A 25228-nucleotide genomic window follows, 5' to 3' on the forward strand; every position below is an offset into this window, starting at 1 on the left:
ATGTAAGAACGATAAAAAGAACATAGTTTGTATAAAATAATACAAAAAATAGTTAGTTATTGTGTTTAACTGAATATTTGTATAATCCATGTTTATTACTACACATAACGTACTTTACCTGTTCAGTCAACAGTCCGTCCGGACAGTCTTTCAAAAACCCCTTGTGCCTGTATGAAAGAAATCTTTAATCACATGAAATAAGGAAACACTGAAAAGAAATGACTCCAATATACACTATCCTACCAAACGTCACGTGACACACTTCTGATTAGCTCCAATATACACTATCCTACCAAACGTCACGTGACACACTTCTGATTAGCTCCAATATACACTATCCTACCAAACGTCACGTGACACACTTCTGATTAGCTCCAATATACACTATTCTACCAAACGTCATGTGACACATTTCTGATTAGCTCCAATATACACTCTCCTACCAAACGTCACGTGACACACTTCTGATTAGCTCCAATATACACTATCCTACCAAACGTCACGTGACACACTTCTGATTAGCTCCAATATACACTCTCCTACCAAACGTCACGTGACACACTTCTGATTAGTTCCAATATACACTATCCTACCAAACGTCATGTGACACACTTCTGATTAGCTCCAATATACACTATCCTACCAAACGTCATGTGACACACTTCTGATTAGCTTCAATATACACTATCCTACCAAACGTCATGTGACACACTTCTGATTAGCTCGAATATACACTATCCTACCAAACGTCATGTGACACACTTCTGATTAGCTCCAACATACACTATCCTACCAAACGTCATGTGACACACTTCTGATTAGCTCCAATATACACTATCCTACCAAACGTCATGTGACACACTTCTGATTAGCTCCAATATACACTATCCTACAAAACGTCACGTGACACATCTCCAATCAACTCCAATATACACAATCCTACCAGAAGACGTGACACATCTGTGATTAACTCCAGTATAGAATATCATACCAGAAGACGTGACACATCTCTGATTACCTCCAGTATACATTTTTATACCAGAAGAAGTGACACATCTCTGATTAACTCCAGTATACATTTTTATACCAGAAGAAGTAACACATCTCTGATTAACTCCAGTATACAATATCATACCAGAAGACGAGACACATCTCTGATTAACTCCAGTATACATTTTTATACCAGAAGAAGTAACACATCTCTGATTAATTCCAGTATACAATATCCTACCAGAAGACGTGGCACATCTCTGATTAACTCCACTATAGAATATCATACCAGAAGACGTGACACATCTCTGATTAACTCCAGTATACATTTTTATACCAGAAGAAGTGACACATCTCTGATTAACTCCAGTATAGAATATCATACCAGAAGACGTGACACATCTCTGATTAACTCCAGTATACATTTTTATACCAGAAGAAGTGACACATCTCTGATTAATTCCAGTATACAATATCCTACCAGAAGACGTGACACATCTCTGATTAACTCCAGTATACATTTTTATACCAGAAGAAGTGACACATCTCTGATTAATTCCAGTATACAATATCCTACCAGAAGACGTGACACATCTCTGATTAACTCCAGTATAGAATATTATACCAGAAGACGTGACACATCTCTGATTAACTCCAGTATACAATATCCTACCAGAAGACGTGACACATCTCTGATTAACTCCAGTATAGAATATCATACCAGAAGACGTGACACATCTCTGATTAACTCCAGTATAGAATATCATACCAGAAGACGTGACACATCTCTGATTAACTCCAGTATACAATATCCTACCAGAAGACGTGACACATCTCTGATTAATTCCAGTATACAATATCTTACCAGAAGACGTGACACATCTCTGATTAACTCCAGTATACAATATCCTACCAGAAGACGTGACACATCTCTCATTAACTCCAGTATACAATATCATACCAGAAGTCGTGACACATCCCTGATCATAGAAAATTGTTATGATGAAATAATGAAACAGTTTGACCTATAACTACGATCAGCGATTTACCCAGATGTCCAGATTTACCTGGACATTGAAATCGCGAGCGGGGCGAAGTGAAAGAAAATTGTGATCGCCTTCGGTTATATTTTCCTCTAAGATTCGGCTTGGGGTCAAATAATTTTAAACCGAAATTGCTGCCACAATTTATTTTTTTTCAGCAGTCATTGTGAACTTGTACGTTGACCGATGAGTACAATGAACAGTCATTGTGAACTTGTACGTTGACCGATGAGTACAATGAACAGTCATTGTGAACTTGTACGTTGACCGATGAGTATAATGAAAGAGGTGAAAGATAGTCGGATGCCACTATGGGAATCAAACATTTTCAGGTCAATAATTGCTGAAGGAACGGAAGTTCACAGGTGACAACGACCCTAAGAAACGACCAGATAGAGGTAAAATGCTGACTGACAGGAGCCGATGTATCTGGAGAAAGCTGGTTACGTCATCTCATCAGACCCTAGTGAATCTGTGTTGGAAACGCGAGAAGCCACAGACTGTCCTATAGGTGTTTCCACGACACGTCAAAAACTGCATAACACGAATTTTCACGGAAGAGATGCAACCACAAGCCGTTGGAAACAAAAACCATCGATTGGCATGAGGCAAGACACACCGAAACTGGACCGTGGATCACTGGACATCAGTCCTGTAGAGAGATGAGTCATGCTACAGGCTTTTCCGCTCTGATGGACGTGTTTGGGTATGATGGATACCTGGATGACTTTTATTACCTGAAGGTGTTGTCCCAACACTTTGAAAGTGGGGTATCATGATCTGGAGATGTTTCTCGTGGTGTTCACTGGTCATGGTGCATGGTGCATGGATGTGTCTTACGTTTATGTTCTGAACAATTCTCTGTGTCCTGTTTCATTTCACGTTTTTGTTATTGGAACTTACACCCACCAACTTGATAACACATCATGTCACAAACTTGAACTTACACCAATTAACTTGATAACATCATGTCACAAACTGGAACTTACACCCACCAACTTGATAGCACATCATGTCACAAACTTGAACTTACACCAATTAACTTGATAACATCATGTCACAAACTGGAACTTACACCCACCAACTTGATAACATCATATCACAAACTGGAACTTACACCCACTAACTTGATAACACATCATGTCACAAACTGGAACTTACACCCACTAACTTGATAACATCATGTCACAAACTGGAACTTACACCCACCAACTTGATAACATCATGTCACAAACTGGAACTTACACCCACCAACTTGATAACATCATGTCACAAACTGGAAGTTACACCAATTAACTTGATAACATCATGTCACAAACTGGAACTTACACCAATTAACTTAATAACATCATGTCACAAACTGGAACTTACACCCACTAACTTGATAACACATCATGTCACAAACTGGAACTTACACCAATTAACTTGATAACATCATGTCACAAACTGGAACTTACACCCACCAACTTGATAACATCATGTCACAAACTGGAACTTACACCCACCAACTTGATAACATCATGTCACAAACTGGAACTTACACCCACTAACTTGATAACATCATGTCACAAACTGGAACTTACACCCACCAACTTGATAACACATCATGTCACAAACTGGAACTTACACCCACCAACTTGATAACATCATGTCACAAACTGGAACTTACACCCACCAACTTGATAACATCATGTCACAAACTGGAACTTACACCCACCAACTTGATAACATCATGTCACAAACTGGAACTTACACCAATTAACTTGATAACATCATGTCACAAACTGGAACTTACACCACTAACTTGATAACATCATGTCACAAACTAGAACTTACACCCACCAACTTGATAACACATCATGTCACAAACTGGAACTTACACCCACTAACTTGATAACATCATATCACAAACTGGAACTTGCACCCACTAACATGATAACACATCATATCACAAACTGGAACTTACACCCACCAACTTGATAACATCATGTCCCAAACTGGAACTTACACCCACTAACTTGATAACACATCATGTTTACAAACTGGAACTTACACCCACTAACTTGATAACATCATGTCACAAACTGGAACTTACACCCACTAACTTGATAACACATCATGTCACAAACTGGAACTTACACCCACCAACTTGATAACACATCATGTCACAAACTGGAACTTACACCCACCAACTTGATAACACATCATGTCATGTTACAAACTGATAAACTTACACCCACCAACTTGATAACATTATGTCACAAACTGGAACTTACACCACCAACTTGATAATCAACAAACTGGAACTTACACCCATCATGTCACAAACTGGAACTTACACCCACCAACTTGATAAACATCATGTCACAAACTGGAACTTACACCCACCAACTTGATAACACATCATGTCACAAACTGGAACTTATCATGTCCAAACTGGAACTTACACCCACCAACTTGATAACATCATGTCACAAACTGGAACTTATCACCCTTACACCCACCAACTTGATAACATCATCATGTCTTGATAACACATCATGTCACAAACTGGAACTTACACCCACCAACTTGATAACATCATGTCACAAACTGGAACTTACACCCACCAACTTGATAACAACTTACACCCACCAACTTGATAACATCATGTCACAAACTGGAACTTACACCCACCAACTTGATAACATCATGTCACAAACTGGAACTTACACCCACCAACTTGATAACATCATGTCACAAACTGGAACTTACACCCACCAACTTGATGTCACAAACTGGAACTTACACCCAAACATCATGTCACAAACTGGAACTTACACCCACAACTTGATAACATCATGTCACAAACTGGAACTTATAACTTGATAACATCATGTCACAAACTGGAACTTACACCCACCAACTTGATAACATCATGTCACAAACTGGAACTTACACCCACCAACTTGATGGAAACATCATGTCACAAACTGGAACTTACACCCACCAACTTGATAAACTCACAAACTGATAATAACACATCATGTCACAAACTGGAACTGGAACACCCACCAACTTGATACACCCACCAACATCATGTCACAAACTGGAACTTACACCCACCAACTTGATAACATCATGTCACAAACTGGAACTTACACCCACCAACTTGATAACATCATGTCACAAACTGGAACTTACACCCACCAACTTGATAACACATCATGTCACTGGAACAAACTGGATAAACATCATGTCACAAACTGGAACTTACACCCACCAACTTGATAACATCATGTCACAACTGGAACTTACACACCTTGATAACGTCAACTTGATAACAACTTGATAACATCATGTCACAAACTGGAACTTACACCCACCAACTTGATAACATCATGTCACAAACTGGAACTTACACCCACCAACTTGATAACATCATGTCACAAACTGGAACTTACACCCACCAACTTACACCCACTAACTTGATAACATCATTGATACGCCCACCAACTTGATAACATCATGTCACAAACTGGAACTTACACCCACCAACTTGATAACATCATGTCACAAACTGATAACACATCATGTCACAAACTGGATCTTACACCCACTAACTTGATAACATCATGTCACAAACTAGAACTTACACCCACCAACTTGATAACACATCATGTCACAAACTGGAACTTACACCCACTAACTTGATAACATCATATCACAAACTGGAACTTACACCCACCAACTTGATAACATCATGTCACAAACTGGAACTTACACCAATTAACTTGATAATATCATGTCACAAACTGGAACTTACACCCACTAACTTGATAACACATCATGTCACAAACTGGAACTTACACCCACCAACTTGATAACATCGTGTCACAAACTGGAACTTACACCAATTAACTTGATAATATCATGTCACAAACTGGAACTTACACCCACTAACTTGATAACACATCATGTCACAAACTGGAACTTACACCCACCAACTTGATAACATCGTGTCACAAACTGGAACTTAAACCCACTAACTTGATAACACATCATGTCACAAACACGTGATTTGAAGAGCATTACATCGGAATTTTGAAGTGGCTATTACAGAGCCTGAACCTCGGCCTCATAATGGTCAGTACAGAGCCCATACCTCAACCTTGTAGTGGTCAGCACAGAGCTCAGATCTCAACCGTGCAGTGAAAAGTACAGAGTCCCGACCTCAACCCATAAGAACATCTTTGGAATGAACTGGAACGCAGAATTAGGACAAGGCAAAGACGGCCCTCTTCAGCAGTAGAGCTCTCTGCTGGGACAGAGGTAAATTTGTGGATTTAAAACATAAAATCAGGGATTCGATTACTCCTCGGTAGACACTGTAGATGACCCGATGTGACTTTGCTATAACACGAACTAATATTCTAAAGATGGAACGAAGTTCAGTTGCGACAGATTTCTACGATAACTTATTGGTCAATCTTCCATTGATGCAGTCATTAAGGTCAAATACTGACCAACACGATATTCATTTCTTGGAATAAAGACGTTTTACTTAAGACTACCGGTGCATCGTGACATCTGGTAGAATTGTGTACTTCATGTAATAGTTCAACACTAAACATAAATATACAAAAACAAACTTGTCGTTAGATTACTTACAGTTCGATTCAAATTACGTTCTGATAAATTATCAGTGGTTTACACATCTAGCTATTGGTTTGTATCAGTGGTTTACACATCTAGCTATTATTATAAGTAATCAATAATAAAGTAATAATAAATAATCAATAACTTGTGTGTCTAAATATTCTTTTCATATGTTAGAATTGTCTTGGCTTGTTTTGAATTTCGCGCTATCTGTGCTCTGCCCACCACGAGTATCGAAACCCAGATTCTAGCGTTGTAAATCTGCAGATATACCGCTAGGGGGCTTTTATGATAAGCTAGTTTATGACAAGCATGCTCATGTTTGGTTTGGTTTGTTTTGAATTTCGCGCAAAGCTACACGAGGGCTATCTTCGCTAGCCGTTCCTAATTTAGCAGTGTAAGACTAGAGGGAAGATCGCTAGTCATCGCCAACTGTTGAATTACTCTTTCACCAACGAGTAGTGGGACTGACCGTCACATTATAACGCCCCCACGGCTGAAAGGTGGTGACGGGGATTCAAACCCGCGTCTCTTGGATTACGAGTCGAGTGACTTAACCACCTTGCCATGTCAATAATATGTAAAGTCTTTAATGAATGTTGTTACATAAGAGAAACACTTGGATAAATTATAAAAAGTAATAAACTGATACGTTTTATTTCTAAGCCTAATTCCATTGTAACACGGTCTTTACTGCCAGAAGAAAGGCGTCTGTTAAACACTTTGCAGAAAACAAGCGAGTAAAAGTTTTCCTTTAGACGTGTCAATTTATTCTTTATTGTTATTTATCCATTGTATAAATTAAAATATCGGTTTAATAAGTTACAGTAATTAATAACGTATAAATTCAAACTTTGTTAGTTAGAAACAATTCTATATAGATCGAAATAATATTTTGGTAAGTTATAAATGGTTAATAATATTTAAGGTAACAATCTCCTATTGATACTTTCAACCAATTAAAATTTATATAAATAATCTTCATTGAATCATGAAGTTTTATAAACAGTTTTAATTGCTAGGATCTGAGGTTTTTTATCACTTGATTAAATATTAACGTATATAACAGCGTTAACATAGTAAAAGGACTTCTACTGTTTGGGGCTGTTTCTAAGTAATATAAAATCTGATTTATAACAGACGTTAGTCCTAACTTCATGTTGCTCTTTAACTACTATGGGAACATATAAAGATTGAATGGTATCTTCATTGTACATAACTCGGAAAACGGGAAACATAACCTAACGGGAAAACAAGAATTACTCTCGTATCCATAGCAACTTGGCTTATCTAACGGGAAAACGAGAATTACTCTGGTATCCAAAGCAACTGGTCTTATTTAACGAGAAAAAGAGTTACTATGGTAACCATACCAACTAGGCTTATCTGAACAATTTTGATATCCATAAAAACGCGTCGAATCCGTCAAAAAGCCAATATTTTTAAAGTAGTAACTATGAAAACTAGGCATAGCTGGATAGAAAACAAGGATTACTAAAAGACAACAGTTTTACGAGTAACCCTTAGCAACCGGTTTATTCAATAAAAAGTAAACATTTCGGAGCAAGTCTTAAATACAACCGTATCCCATCCTAGAAGATATTAACTGACTTTACATTTGTTTACCCTAATATTTTAGCTGTTATAAGAACTTTAAGGTGTAAGACAGCCACATATACGTTCTTCGAGCGTTATTTAAAGGGAAGAATAATTAGACGCGAAAAATAAAATAACTATCTCCGTAATAACAAAGAACTATAAAACTGATTAATTATTTCATCACTTTATAGTGATAATTTAAGTATTTTATCTTATGTTCTTTTTTAACAATAGGTGTCGTTTTTTATTTTAACAGCAGTCGAGGTTAAAGTTCTTGTCCTTTATTTTAAATTGAAGAGTTTTTCATAATACTAATGAAAACAGACAAACTTGTAATTATTTTCACCAGAATGAAATTAAATATACATTATTTCTAATATATATAGTTTACTTCAAGAAAAGAAAAGTTACTGTTATGTTCTAATATATATAGTATAGTTACTATAATGTTCTAGTATATTATTCACTTTAATGAAAGTATAGTTACTATAATGTTCTAGTATATTGTTTACATTATAGTAACTATACTTTCATTAAAGTGAATAATATACTAGAATATTACAATATTACTATAAAGTATAGTGAATTGTTTACTTCAAGAAAAGTATAGTGAATGCTGTAATAAAACCTAGTTTATTGTAATGAATATGGTAACTATAGTGTTTTAATATGTTGTTCATTTCAACGAATATATAGTGATATTTTTTGTATTAAAGAATCTATGTTGTTAATTTGAAAATATAATAATAGTCTTATTCAGTATGTTGTCGATTTTATAAAAATCGTATTGAATTATGTGATCTAGGTTAACATATTTTGTTTATATATTGTTAGTTATTGTATTATGATATCTTGCTTAAATATAATATTACGATATATCGTTTAAGTTATTGTAATATGATATTTTGTTTAATTAAAGTATTATGATATATTGTTTAGTTGTTGTATTATTACGTCTTATTATCTATAATATTATGATATATTGTTTACTTACCACTGTCGAATTTCCTTTTCGGAAACTGGAAACAGGAAACAAAATAGTTTGGATTAACAAACATGTCAGTATAAAAGTTGCAAATGTGAACAAAAACATTTACGTCACAGGTTGGTTGTTAGATGTGGAGAGCTAGCCAATCAGAAATAGATGATAGATAAATAAAGCCATCAGACGAATCAATATGGTAGATGTGATAAGTTGCTCGCGTTACTCGGTTTGTTGAAACGTGTGCAAAAGTAATTGATTGGTTCTGATATACAGACACTTCTATGTAGAAAGCTGTAAACAGTGACACACGAACTGTTGAAGAAAACGTAACTCTTGTCCAGTAAACAATCCACCGAGTTAATAAGAATCATTCATAAATCATTAACTGTGACAACAAAATTAAAACTATAAAAAAAATATCTAATGATTAAATACGTTCACTGGTCAGGAAGAATTGTCCACTTTACAAGTTGCTCGGGAATGATTACTTCCGGTAATTACACATCAAGAAATCTTCCTGTTTCGACAATCATAAGATGTGTGTGTAATTTTTTCCACAGTTTTTTGAGGACATTTGTTAATGTTGATGGAGTATTGTTTTATTTTGTTGATTTCATCATTAGTTTTATCAGGTGAACATAGTTTTGTGGTTGTGTTTATTTGGTTTATTAATATGTTCAGTTTTTGTTTTGTTTCATGTGCTGAGTGACAAGGAATGTATAATCCAGTATGGGTGATATTTCTGTAGATTTCTGTTTTGAATTGTGCGTCGGTTTTTGTAATTTTGAGGTTAAGAAATGATATTTGGTTATTTTTTTCCTGTTCACAGGAGAACTTAATGTTGGGGTGTATCACGTTAACATGATTGAAAAACTAAGTGTTCTGTAGATGTAAATCCAACAATTGTATCATCAACATACCTGTACCAGTATAGTGGTGGGTGTAAGGCTGAATTGATTGCTTGTGATTCAATCTGTGCCATAAAAATGTTGGCAAGAACTGGTGACACGGGATTCCCCATACTTAGGCCATTTATTTGTAGGTAGTTTTGGTTATTGAACATAAATTTAGTTTTGGTGGTAGTGAATTCTATAAGGGTTGCTAAATGGTTGCTGGAGATGTGTAACAATGGGTTGGGGTCTTGGATATAAAGTTTTAAAGCTGTCTTTCAGGCTTCAGTTGTTGGGACTTCTGTGAAGAGGGAGATTACATCAAAACTGGCCATTAAGGCTTTATGGTTTAGTTGAATATATTTAAAGTTGAAAGAGTCTTTGAGAAAGGAGCCGGCTAATGTTACATATTAAGAAAATGCCCACACTATACATTTACTGAGATTGTAGTTAAATAATTCATTGGTCGACATTATGGGTCACAGTGGACAATCTAGTTTGTGAGGTTTAAGATGCCGTATAGTTGTGGTGCGCTTGAGTCTGTTCCGCGTAGGTAAAAATAAATGTCTTCTGAGATTGTTTTTTCTCCATTTGTTATAGTATTTCTTTTAATTGGTTTTCTTGTGTTTTGTTGAATTTGTGTTTAGAAGTTTAAATTTGTTTGTATCTGATAAGATGTCGTTCATTTATTGAATGTATTCATTATAGCATTGCCTTTATCTGCTTTTAGAACTTTGATGCTGTTGTCTTGTTTAAGGTTGTTTATATAATTAATATTTTTTCATGTGAGGTCGTCTCTTTAGTTTTATTTTTTTGTGAAACTACGTGATGGTTTAGCGTGAAAATTCTTTGAAAAAGTTGTTTGAGATACAGTTTTGAAATATTTCGCGGAAATAGATTTTTTTTCAGTTCTTCCGTGAAAGTTGTGTTGTTGGTTGTTGATGGAAGTGTTGTCTTCTTTTTGTTGTATTTGTTTGTGTAGAATGGGTCACTAGTCGTCTAGCTAGGTCATCCAGACAGGCTTTCATTTCGACGGACGGAATATTTCTAGGTGTTGAGCAGATGTATCTCTTCATTGTTTATGTGTCGGTTGGAACAGTTGATTATGAGGATGGTTGGTGGTTCGTTGTCTGTCTTGTTGTTGGCACATTAGTTTATCTAGTTGTGGTGGATCTTCTTTATCGGATTAGTTTATCTAGTTGTGGTGGATCTTCTTTATCGGATTAGTTTATCTAGTTGTGGTGGAGCTTCTTTATCGGATTAGTTTATCTAGTTGTGGTGGATCTTCTTTATCGGATTAGTTTATCTAGTTGTGGTGGATCTTCTTTATTGGATTAGTTTATCTAGTTGTGGTGGAGCTTCTTTATCGGATTAGTTTATCTAGTTGTGGTGGATCTTCTTTATCGGATTAGTTTATCTAGTTGTGGTGGATCTTCTTTATCGGATTAGTTTATCTAGTTGTGGTGGGTCTTCTTTATCGGATTAGTTTATCTAGTTGTGGTGGATCTTCTTTATCGGATTAGTTTATCTAGTTGTGGTGGATCTTCTTTCTCGGATTAGTCTATCTAGTTGTGGTGGAGCTTCTTTATCGGATTAGTTTATCTAGTTGTGGTGGATCTTCTTTATCGAATTAGTTTATCTAGTTGTGGTGGATCTTTATCGGATTAGTTTATCTAGTTGTGGTGGATCTTCTTTATCGGATTAGTTTATCTAGTTGTGGTGGATCTTCTTTATCGGATTAGTTTATCTAGTTGTGGTGGATCTTCTTTATCGGATTAGTTTATCTAGTTGTGGTGGAGCTTCTTTATCGGATTAGTTTATCTAGTTGTGGTGGATCTTTATCGGATTAGTTTATCTAGTTGTGGTGGATCTTCTTTATCGGATTAGTTTATCTAGTTGTGGTGGATCTTCTTTATCGGATTAGTTTATCTAGTTGTGGTGGATCTTTATCGGATTAGTTTATCTAGTTGTGGTGGATCTTCTTTATCGGATTAGTTTATCTAGTTGTGGTGGATCTTCTTTATCGGATTAGTTTATCTAGTTGTGGTGGATCTTCTTTATCGGATTAGTTTATCTAGTTGTGGTGGAACTTCTTTATCGGATTAGTTTATCTAGTTGTGGTGGATCTTCTTTATCGGATTAGTTTATCTAGTTGTGGTGGATCTTCTTTATCGGATTAGTTTATCTAGTTGTGGTGGATCTTCTTTATCGGATTAGTTTATCTAGTTGTGGTGGATCTTTATCGGATTAGTTTATCTAGTTGTGGTGGATCTTCTTTATCGGATTAGTTTATCTAGTTGTGGTGGATCTTCTTTAGTTGTGGTGGATCTTCTTTATCGGATTAGTTTATCTAGTTGTGGTGGATCTTCTTTATCGGATTAGTTTATCTAGTTGTGGTGGATCTTCTTTATCGGATTAGTTTATCTAGTTGTGGTGGATCTTCTTTATCGGATTAGTTTATCTAGTTGTGGTGGATCTTCTTTATCGGATTAGTTTATCTAGTTGTGGTGGATCTTCTTTATCGGATTAGTTTATCTAGTTGTGGTGGATCTTCTTTATCGGATTAGTTTATCTAGTTGTGGTGGATCTTCTTTATCGGATTAGTTTATCTAGTTGTGGTGGATCTTCTTTATCGGATTAGTTTATCTAGTTGTGGTGGATCTTCTTTATCGGATTAGTTTATCTAGTTGTGGTGGATCTTCTTTATCGGATTAGTTTATCTAGTTGTGGTGGATCTTCTTTATCGGATTAGTTTATCTAGTTGTGGTGGATCTTCTTTATCGGATTAGTTTATCTAGTTGTGGTGGATCTTCTTTATCGGATTAGTTTATCTAGTTGTGGTGGATCTTCTTTATCGGATTAGTTTATCTAGTTGTGGTGGATCTTCTTTATCGGATTAGTTTATCTAGTTGTGGTGGATCTTCTTTATCGGATTAGTTTATCTAGTTGTGGTGGATCTTCTTTATCGGATTAGTTTATCTAGTTGTGGTGGATCTTCTTTATCGGATTAGTTTATCTAGTTGTGGTGGATCTTCTTTATCGGATTAGTTTATCTAGTTGTGGTGGATCTTCTTTATCGGATTAGTTTATCTAGTTGTGGTGGATCTTCTTTATCGGATTAGTTTATCTAGTTGTGGTGGATCTTCTTTATCGGATTAGTTTATCTAGTTGTGGTGGATCTTCTTTATCGGATTAGTTTATCTAGTTGTGGTGGATCTTCTTTATCGGATTAGTTTATCTAGTTGTGGTGGATCTTCTTTATCGGATTAGTTTATCTAGTGTGGTGCTTTGTGGTGGATCTTCTTTATCGGATTAGTTTATCTAGTTGTGGTTCTTTATCGGATTAGTTTATCTAGTTGTGGTGGATCTTCTTTATCGGATTAGTTTATCTAGTTGTGGTGGATCTTCTTTATCGGGATTAGTTTATCTATTAGTTTATCTAGTTGTGGTGGATCTTCTTTATCGGATTAGTTTATCTAGTTGTGGTGGATCTTCTTTATCGGATTAGTTTATCTAGTTGTGGTGGATCTTCTTTATCGGATTAGTTTATCTAGTTGTGGTGGATCTTCTTTATCGGATTAGTTTATCTAGTTGTGGTGGATCTTCTTTATCGGATTAGTTTATCTAGTTGTGGTGGATCTTCTTTATCGGATTAGTTTATCTAGTTGTGGTGGATCTTCTTTATCGGATTAGTTTATCTAGTTGTGGTGGATCTTCTTTATCGGATTAGTTTATCTAGTTGTGGTGGATCTTCTTTATCGGATTAGTTTATCTAGTTGTGGTGGATCTTCTTTATCGGATTAGTTTATCTAGTTGTGGTGGGTCTTCTTTATCGGATTAGTTTATCTAGTTGTGGTGGATCTTCTTTATCGGATTAGTTTATCTAGTTGTGGTGGATCTTCTTTATCGGATTAGTTTATCTAGTTGTGGTGGATCTTCTTTATCGGATTAGTTTATCTAGTTGTGGTGGATCTTCTTTATCGGATTAGTTTATCTAGTTGTGGTGGATCTTCTTTATCGGATTAGTTTATCTAGTTGTGGTGGATCTTCTTTATCGGATTAGTTTATCTAGTTGTGGTGGATCTTCTTTATCGGATTAGTTTATCTAGTTGTGGTGGATCTTCTTTATCGGATTAGTTTATCTAGTTGTGGTGGATCTTCTTTATCGGATTAGTTTATCTAGTTGTGGTGGATCTTCTTTATCGGATTAGTTTATCTAGTTGTGGTGGATCTTCTTTATCGGATTAGTTTATCTAGTTGTGGTGGATCTTCTTTATCGGATTAGTTTATCTAGTTGTGGTGGATCTTCTTTATCGGATTAGTTTATCTAGTTGTGGTGGATCTTCTTTATCGGATTAGTTTATCTAGTTGTGGTGGATCTTCTTTATCGGATTAGTTTATCTAGTTGTGGTGGATATTCTTTATCGGATTAGTTTATCTAGTTGTGGTGGATCTTCTTTATCGGATTAGTTTATCTAGTTGTGGTGGATCTTCTTTATCGGATTAGTTTATCTAGTTGTGGTGGATCTTCTTTATCGGATTAGTTTATCTAGTTGTGGTGGATCTTCTTTATCGGATTAGTTTATCTAGTTGTGGTGGATCTTCTTTATCGGATTAGTTTATCTAGTTGTGGGTCGGATTAGTTTATCTAGTTGTGGTTCTTTATCGGATTAGTTTATCTAGTTGTGGTGGATCTTCTTTATCGGATTAGTTTATCTAGTTGTGGTGGATCTTCTTTATCGGATTAGTTTATCTAGTTGTGGTGGATCTTCTTTATCGGATTAGTTTATCTAGTTGTGGTGGATCTTCTTTATCGGATTAGTTTATCTAGTTGTGGTGGATCTTCTTTATCGGATTAGTTTATCTAGTTGTGGTGGATCTTCTTTATCGGATTAGTTTATCTAGTTGTGGTGGATCTTCTTTATCGGATTAGTTTATCTAGTTGTGGTGGATCTTCTTTATCGGATTAGTTTATCTAGTTGTGGTGGATCTTCTTTATCGGATTAGTTTATCTAGTTGTGGTGGATCTTCTTTATCGGATTAGTTTATCTAGTTGTGGTGGATCTTCTTTATCGGATTAGTTTATCTAGTTGTGGTGGATCTTCTTTATCGGATTAGTTTATCTAGTTGTGGTGGATCTTCTTTATCGGATTAGTTTATCTAGTTGTGGTGGATCTTCTTTATCGGATTAGTTTATCTAGTTGTGGTGGATCTTCTTTATCGGATTAGTTTATCTAGTTGTGGTGGATCTTCTTTATTGGATTAGTTTATCTAGTTGTGGTGGATCTTCTTTATCGGATTAGTTTATCTAGTTGTGGTGGATCTTCTTTATCGGATTAGTTTATCTAGTTGTGGTGGATCTTCTTTATCGGATTAGTTTATCTAGTTGTGGTGGATCTTCTTTATCGGATTAGTTTATCTAGTTGTGGTGGATCTTCTTTATCGGATTAGTTTATCTAGTTGTGGTGGATCTTCTTTATCGGATTAGTTTATCTAGTTGTGGTGGATCTTCTTTATCGGATTAGTTTATCTAGTTGTGGTGGATCTTCTTTATCGGATTAGTTTATCTAGTTGTGGTGGATCTTCTTTATCGGATTAGTTTATCTAGTTGTGGTGGATCTTCTTTATCGGATTAGTTTATCTAGTTGTGGTGGATCTTCTTTATCGGATTAGTTTATCTAGTTGTGGTGGATCTTCTTTATCGGATTAGTTTATCTAGTTGTGGTGGATCTTTATCGGATTAGTTTATCTAGTTGTGGTGGGTCTTCTTTATCGGATTAGTTTATCTAGTTGTGGTGGATCTTCTTTATCGGATTAGTTTATCTAGTTGTGGTGGATCTTCTTTATTGGATTAGTTTATCTAGTTGTGGTGGATCTTCTTTATCGGATTAGTTTATCTAGTTGTGGTGGATCTTCTTTATCGGATTAGTTTATCTAGTTGTGGTGGATCTTCTTTATCGGATTAGTTTATCTAGTTGTGGTGGATCTTCTTTATCGGATTAGTTTATCTAGTTGTGGTGGATCTTCTTTATCGGATTAGTTTATCTAGTTGTGGTGGATCTTCTTTATTGGATTAGTTTATCTAGTTGTGGTGGATATTCTTTATCAGATTAGTTTATCTAGTTGTGGTGGATATTCTTTATCAGATTAGTTTATCTAGTTGTGGTGGATCTTCTTTATCGGATTAGTTTATCTAGTTGTGGTGGATCTTCTTTATCGGATTAGTTTATCTAGTTGTGGTGGATCTTCTTTATCGGATTAGTTTATCTAGTTGTGGTGGATCTTCTTTATCGGATTAGTTTATCTAGTTGTGGTGGATCTTCTTTATCGGATTAGTTTATCTAGTTGTGGTGGGATTCTTTATCGGATTAGTTTATCTAGTTGTGGTGGATCTTCTTTATTGAATTAGTTTATCTAGTTGTGGTGGATCTTCTTTATTGGATTAGTTTATCTAGTTGTGGTGGATCTTCTTTATCGGATTAGTTTATCTAGTTGTGGTGGATCTTCTTTATCGGATTAGTTTATCTAGTTGTGGTGGATCTTCTTTATCGGATTAGTTTATCTAGTTGGGGCGGAACTTCTTTATTGGATTTGTTTATCTAGTTGTGGTGGATCTTCTTTATCGGATTAGTTTATCTACTTGTGGCGGATCTTCTTTATCGGATTAGTTGTTATCATGTATTTGATCAATGCTGCTTTGTGTGAGTCCATACGTGTCTGGTTGAACGGTTCAAAAACCGTTCGAAAAATCAAACTTACACACCTAGGTCAATAACACAGTCAACAACAAACAGTTAATAATAAATTCCAAGAAACAAGAACTGTAAAACCTTACACTACTGTATACCGTACATCCTATCTACGTTACATCAAACATGTTCTCCCTTTCAGCTTTGGGGGCGTTATAATGTGACAGTCAATCCTACTATTCGTTTATAAAAGAGTAGCCCAACAGCTGGCGGTGGGTAGTGATGATTAGCTGCCTTCCCTCTAGTCTTACACTGCTAAATTATGGATGGCTAGCGCAGATAGCCCTCGTGTGGCTTAGCGCGAAATTCAAAAAAGAAAACAACACCAACACAATTTATAAAATACAATGCAACAACTGCCACGACCTCTATATTGGAGAAACAAGCAGAAAAATGGTCAAAGAACACAAAACCGCCTTCACACGTATTTGAACACTGCAAATCAAATAAACACAACATAACCATATAAAACACCCAGATACAAAGTAGGGAAACAAATATAAACAAACGCAAAATCAAAGAAGCCTTACTTATACAACAACTAAAACCAAAATTAAAATAATACAAAGAAACACCTTAAAACTTACACTCATAAATTACCTAACATATACTGCAGCGCCCCCTACAATCCCGTACCGGTTTATACTCTTGTTCCTAAGACATGTGCCTGGCAACGGTCACTTGCAATCTCTTTTAGTTAACCTGAAGATGACCTAAGAAGCTCGAGACGTTGTTATGTGATTTATTTTAATAATCATTTTAAATCCAATACCAGCCATGTTTATAATGCATAGATACCGAACTGCTTGAAGTGGGTTTGGTTTAGATTAATATTAACATTAAAAACGTTTGGGAAACAGAATGAACACGCGCAAGTTAATGTACAATGTAAACAAATTAAAGGTTTAACCCATAAACTACTGATTTTCTATGTGTTAAATATGTTTTGTTTTATTTTCGAAATATTTATATTTTTAAAGCCCATCAAAATAACGACCAGCTGTCCCACCGGGACTTTCTTATTAGTTACAGAATCTTAATATTGATGTAAACAAAAATACCTTGATCAATACGTGTAGTTACTGTTGGAGGCGTCTGTGTAGATCATAAACAAGTAAACGAAAGTCTTCGCCCTGTTTCTGTTTGTTTTCTACAGTTAAATGTTCTAACGACACAAAATGAATGAACCCTATAAAAATGCACGAGCTAAAGATCTGAAGATTTGTTTACCTCCTTCTCAACTCATTACCTGTTCCATTTTGAGAGTATTTATAAAACTTTAAAATTTTAATCTGTTTTTATCAGGAATGGTCCCTGAGGAACTTTGTAACCATTATGATTCAAACATCCTGTTTTGTCTTCTTTCTACAACAAGAACTCCCCTTCATTTTCTTACACTATTACTAAGGAAGAGACCAGCATAGCTATGTGGTTAAAGCACTGGACTCGTAATCTGAGGGTCGCGGGTTCGAATCCAAATATGCCCGCCCTTTCAGCAGTGGGAGCGCTATAATGTGACAGTCAATCCCACTTTTCGTTGTTAAAAGAGTAGCCCAAGTGTTGGCGGCGAGTGGTGATGACTAGCTGCTTTCCCTCTAATCTTACACTGCTAAATTAGGGACGGCTAACGCAGTTAACCCTCGAGTAGCTTTGCTCGATATTCAAAACAAACAAACAAATATACCGGAATAATTTACCGATTTAAATAAATAGTTTAATGACAAAAACATCGTACAAATCGGATCTGATATAGTTATTGATTTTGTTGCACTTAATAAACTGGATTACGTCAACAAAATCTAAAGTATATTCATCGATAAAACAAAATTCAGAACTCTTGACTGACTGAAGATTATTATAACAAGTACTGAATGTGATGTGACCTCCACCTGGTGGTGGAGAGATACTGAATGTGGTGTAATATGTGAACCTCCACCTAGTGGTGGAGAGATACTGAATGTGATGTGACCTCCGCCTGGTGGTGGAGAGATACTGAATGTGGTGTAATATGTGAACCTCCAACTGGTGGTGGAGAGATACTGAATGTTGTGTAATATGTGAACCTCCAACTGGTGGTGGAGAGATACTGAATGTGGTGTAATATGTGAACCTCCAACTGGTGGTGGAGAGATACTGAATGTTGTGTAATATGTGAACCTCCAACTGGTGGTGGAGAGATACTGAATGTTGTGTAATATGTGAACCTCCACCTGGTGGTGGAGAGATACTGAATGTGGTGTAATATGTGAACCTCCAACTGGTGGTGGAGAGATACTGAATGTGGTGTAATATGTGAACCTCCAACTGGTGGTGGAGAGATACTGAATGTGGTGTAATATGTGAACCTCCAACTGGTGGTGGAGAGAGTCATTAATGTGACTTAACTGTAACTACTACTTTCATTCTGATGATTTTAGTTTCCCCCTCCCCTTAGTGCTAAAATCAGTGGTTCGATTCTCCTCGATGGACTCAGCAAATAATCTGGTGTGCTTTTGCTATAAAAAAACACACACACACACACCCTCAGTGACACAGCGGAATGCCCTCGGACTTACAATGTTAGAAACCGGGTTGTAATACCCGTGTTTAACAGAGCAGAAATAGTCTAGTGTGTAGCTTTTTGCTTACTTACAAACAGACTGTTGACCATTATTCCACATTCTTGTCCAACACCACAGTTTCTATTGTGACCAGTTTCAGGGAAATATTTAGACCTATCATCTGTGGTGAGATGGGATTTCAATTTTGTTCTCAAGAAAACAGTCGTAGATTTATAAGATTAAAAGTCTCGTTCATTATAACGTTTACAATATGAAGTAATATGCCTAGTTTCATTACAACGTTTACAATATGAAGTAATATGCCTAGTTTCATTACAACGTTTACAATATGAAGTAATATGCCTAGTTTCATTACAACGTTTACAATATGAAGTAATATGCCTAGTTTCATTACAACGTTTACAATATGAAGTAATATGCCTAGTTTCATTACAACGTTTACAATATGAAGTAATATGCCTAGTTTCATTACAACTGATGGCTGGTTCGGAAGATTCTCTTTCGTCATTGTAGCCATTGTAGTTCATTAAACTTTTGCTCCATAAACATTTATCGTAGCAATATTTATTCTCACAACCATGAGTTAACCTGAAGTAGCAATGCTCATCGTGAATTAACCATACACTTGCTAAAAATGGTCCGTGCCACTAGAAAGAACTTTTCACATTGGCGCCATGAGCGCGTTAAAGGAGTGACGGTCAAATTCCACTACTGATTTAGAAAAGTGTAGCTTGAAAGTTTGTTGTGGTTGCTTCTGATTATCCACCTGTCCTGTGGTGTATTAGTTTAAAATTATAAGCAGCTATGCTCAGGTAGTCACAGTATGGTTGTATGCAAAATTATGAAACCACAACTACACAAACTATCTAACAAGTGATACAGATTTGGGACTGTGGAGACAAGACACTGGATAAGCATGCGCAAAGAGTTCAGGTAAAATAGGGTTAATCTTATATATACATATAAATAAGTTTGTGTTTAATATATCTTAATTTTTTTCTGCATACAAAATGGAGGTTTTCTTGGCTCATAAATTTCTACAATTACGTGATTAATTTTTTTACATCTTTTAATTACTTTGTATCTTATTCTAACGTTCAATTGTTTATATTGTATCCGGTTTGGTCCTTGTTTCAGCACGATACTCCAAGGAAACTTGTATTTTAATTTTCTGCGAATACGTCAAACTAGTTCAAACCCAGGACTCAAATCGTTGGAAAAAAAACAAAAAACGCTAGTGAGCACGAGCTCTACACGAGCTGCTAAGTCACTACTCTCGAACGAGATGTCTTCATATAACACTTTTCCTCTTATTTTTGTTATGAAATATTGACAGTATTAATCAAGCAAAGACCGTAAATGTTAGAGTCGACATTTCACTGAGTTAACAGAACAAGGTAAGACTAGAACAACCGAGATGCTGCTTTGTACTTTTCAGTCCACAGAAAAAGGAAAATACTAAAGAAAAATCTCATGTTTTTTCTCACTCTTTCTCTTGTTTTTATAAAACCAAATAATAAAAAGAATAATGAAAAGCGGTTTAGAAATAATTGTTTATTTATTTTAAAATTTTCGTTAGAAGCTACACTAGAGTTAGCTGTTCATAGCTGTTCCTAATTTTCAACTCGTACACTGACAGGAAAGCAGATAACAAAAAGCACCACAAACCAATTCTCAGGCTTTCCTAAAGGAAGAGAGAGATTGACTGTCACTCTTATAACGTATTCACGACCCTGAAATGTGGAGTGCGTTTCTTCCGTCAACGGACGGTTAACCACGAATCCTTGAATTCGCAGTCCGAGTACGATAACCACTGCGTCATGCCCGACACGGCTGAGAACATAGAATAATGTAGTCACTTTGTTAAGACCTACAATGAAGGTGTTGGCTAACACTTAGTCACTTTGTTAACATCTACAATGAAGGTATTGGCTAACACTTAGTCACTTTGTTAACATCTACAATAAAGATGTTGGCTAACACTTAGTCACTTTGTTAACATCTACAATGAAGGTGTTGGCTAACACTTAGTCACTTTGTTAACATCTACAATGAAGGTGTTGGCTAACACTTAGTCCCTTGGTTAAGATCTACAATGAAGGTGTTGGCTAACACTTAGTCACTTTGTTAACATCTACAATAAAGATGTTGGCTAACACTTAGTCACTTTGTTAACATCTACAATAAAGATGTTGGCTAACACTTAGTCACTTTGTTAACATCTACAATAAAGATGTTGGCTAACACTTAGTCACTTTGTTAACATCTAGAAAAAAGATGTTGGCTGACACTTAGTCACTTTGTTAAGATCTACAATAACATTTTTAGCTAACAGTTAGTAACTTTGTTAATATGCAGAACGAAATGTTGGATAACATTTGGTCGCTTGGTTAACATATAAATGAAAATGTTGGATAACAGTTGGTCGTTTGGTTAACATGTACAAAGAAAATGTTGGATAACAGTTGGTCGCTTGGTTAACATATACAATGAAAATGTTGGATAACAGTTGGTTGCTTGGTTAACATATACAATAAAAATATTGGGAAACAGTTAGTACATGACATCAAACTACTGAACTTTAGACACTATTTTCAATAAATGAACTTTAGACACTATTCAAACTATTGAACTTTAGACACTCTTGAAACTATTGAACTTTAGACACGACATCAAATTATTGCACTTTAGACACTATTGAAACTATTGAACTTTAGACACTATTGAAACTATTGAACCTTAGACACTATTGAAACTATTGAACTTTAGACACTATTGAAATTATTAAACTTTAGACACTATTCAAACTATTGAACTTTTGACACTATTCAAAGTATTGAACTTTAAACACTATTCAAACTATTGAACTTTAGACACTATTGAAACTATTAAACTTTAGACACTCTTGAAACTATTGAACTTTAGACACTATTCAAACTATTGAACTTTAGACACTCTTGAAACTATTGAACTTTAGACACTATTGGAACTATTGAACTTTAGACACTATTGAAACTATTGAACTTTAGACACTCTTGAAACTATTGAACTTTAGACACGACATCAAATTATTGCACTTTAGATACTATTGAAACTATTGAACTTTAAACATTATTGAAACTATTGAACCTTAGACACTATTGAAACTATTGAACTTTAGACACTATTGAAACTATTAAACTTTAGACACTATTCAAAGTATTGAACTTTAAACACTATTCAAACTATTGAACTTTAGACACTATTCAAACTATTGGACTTTAGACACTATTCAAACTATTGAACTTTAGACACTATTCAAACTATTGAACTTTTGACACTATTCAAACTATTAAACTTTAGACACTATTCAAACTATTGAACTTTAGACACTCTTGAAACTATTGAACTTTAGACACTATTCAAACTATTGAACTTTAGACACTCTTGAAACTATTGAACTTTAGACACGACATCAAATTATTGCACTTTAGACACTATTGAAACTATTGAACTTTAGACACTATTGGAACTATTGAACTTTAGACACTATTGAAACTATTGAACTTTAGACACTCTTGAAACTATTGAACTTTAGACACGACATCAAATTATTGCACTTTAGATACTATTGAAACTATTGAACTTTAGACACTATTGAAACTATTGAACCTTAGACACTATTGAAACTATTGAACTTTAGACACTATTGAAACTATTAAACTTTAGACACTATTCAAAGTATTGAACTTTAAACACTATTCAAACTATTGCAGTTGAGACACTATTCAAACTATTGAACTTTAGACACTATTCAAACTATTGAACTTTAGACACTATTCAAACTATTGAACTTTTGACACTATTCAAACTATTGAACTTTAGACACTATTCAAACTATTGAACTTTAGACACGACATCAAACTATTGAACTTTAGATACGACATCAAACTATTGAACTTTAGACACTATTCAAACTATTGAACTTTAGACACTATTGAAACTATTAAACTTTAGACACTATTCAAAGTATTGAACTTTAAACACTATTCAAACTATTGAACTTTAGACACTATTCAAACTATTGGACTTTAGACACTATTCAAACTATTGGACTTTAGACACTATTCAAACTATTGAACTTTAGACACTATTCAAACAATTGAACTTTTGACACTATTCAAACTATTGAACTTTAGACACTATTCAAACTATTGAACTTTAGACACGACATCAAACTATTGAACTTTAGATACGACATCAAACTATTGAACTTTAGACACTATTCAAACTATTGAACTTTAGACACTATTCAAACTATTGAACTTTAGACACTATTCAAACTATTGAACTTTAGACACTATTGAAACTATTGAACTTTAGACACTATTCAAACTATTGAGCTTTAGACACTACTCAAAGTATTGAACTTTAAACACTATTCAAACTATTGAACTTTAGACACTATTGAAACTATTGAACTTTAGACACTATTCAAACTATTGAACTTTAGACACTATTGGAACTATTGAACTTTAGACACTATTGGAACTATTGAACTTTAGACACTATTGAAACTATTGGATTTTAGACACTATTCAAACTATTGAACTATAGACATGACATCCAACTATTTGACTTGAGACACTATTGAAACTATTGAACTTTAGACACTATTGAAACTATTGAACTTTAGACACTATTGGAACTATTGAACTTTAGACACTATTGAAACTATTGAACTTTAGACACTATTGAAACTATTGGACTTTAGACACTATTCAAACTATTGAACTATAGACATGACATCCAACTATTTGACTTGAGACATTATTCAAACTACTGAACTTTAGACACTATTCAAACTATTGCACTTGAGACACTATTGAAACTATCGAACTTTAGACACTATTCAAACTATTGAACTTTAGACATGACATCCAACTATTGGACTTGAGACACTATTCAAACTATTGAACTTTAGACACTATTCAAACTATTGAACTTTAGACATTATTCAAACTATTGAACTTTAGACACTATTCAAACTATTGAACTTTAGACATGACATCCAACTATTGGACTTTTGACATGACATCAAATTATTGCACTTTAGACACGACATCAGACTATTGGACATTGTAATCAAACTAAACGGTTGTAAACACATTACCATGATGTAAAAGTCCCAATTCTATTTCATTGGTTCGCTGACCTAGTTTTGCTCAGGAGCCCGAGTTATGTTAAACTGTAGCTCAGAGCAGAGAGTGCAGCCAACCAAAGAATTCATCAGGTTTTCACGTCACAGATTGTATTTTGAATGTTATGTCTGGCTAAACGGATAATACAAATCTAACAGTTTGTTTCCTTGTTGTATGAAACACCGTGTTCTCAAGATGGCTGTTATGGGTATTAAAACTGTTACAAACTCTCTCTCTTTGTTAACCTGAAGATGATCTAAGAAAGTCGAAACGCTGTTCTTTACCTTAATATGTTTTAATACCCATACGAGCCATTTTGAGAATACACTTTTACTTCATGTGGGTTTCTCGTCATCACTGACATGAATAACTAAAGTTATAAACAACTTACAGTAAGTTTCTTTCACTAGTCTACCGACTACTTCGCTCTTCAGGGTACTGTGTTTTTTCCCCATTCTGATCTGAGACTGTCGGTTTTCTGCTTTACCTGTTTCTTCTCATTCTGTACAGCTGTATTCTTCACGTGGCACTGATAGCTAGCGGTCGATTTATCTCGTCTACTGCCCTTGCACGCTCTAGCGTGTTACAACCAA

At 35.1% G+C, this 25228-nt stretch overlaps 1 protein-coding gene across 3 annotated transcripts in view; it reads right to left on the reverse strand.

Annotated features, from left to right (window-relative positions):
• LOC143228702 (frequenin-1-like) overlaps positions 1–25228 on the reverse strand; it is a 35819-nt gene extending 10591 nt beyond the window's left edge. For all 3 annotated transcript variants that reach the window (XM_076459980.1, XM_076459978.1, XM_076459979.1), the window contains exons 1-3: positions 25027–25228; positions 9265–9289; positions 119–167 (exon numbers count right to left, since the gene is read on the reverse strand). In XM_076459980.1, coding sequence (XP_076316095.1) covers positions 119–167; positions 9265–9289; positions 25027–25090 — 138 coding nt within the window. In that variant the 5' untranslated portion in view covers positions 25091–25228. The remainder of the gene's footprint in view (positions 1–118; positions 168–9264; positions 9290–25026) is intronic.

Source organism: Tachypleus tridentatus, chromosome 10, assembly GCF_004210375.1.
Source record: "Tachypleus tridentatus isolate NWPU-2018 chromosome 10, ASM421037v1, whole genome shotgun sequence".
In the NCBI taxonomy this organism is placed as follows: domain Eukaryota; kingdom Metazoa; phylum Arthropoda; class Merostomata; order Xiphosura; family Limulidae; genus Tachypleus; species Tachypleus tridentatus.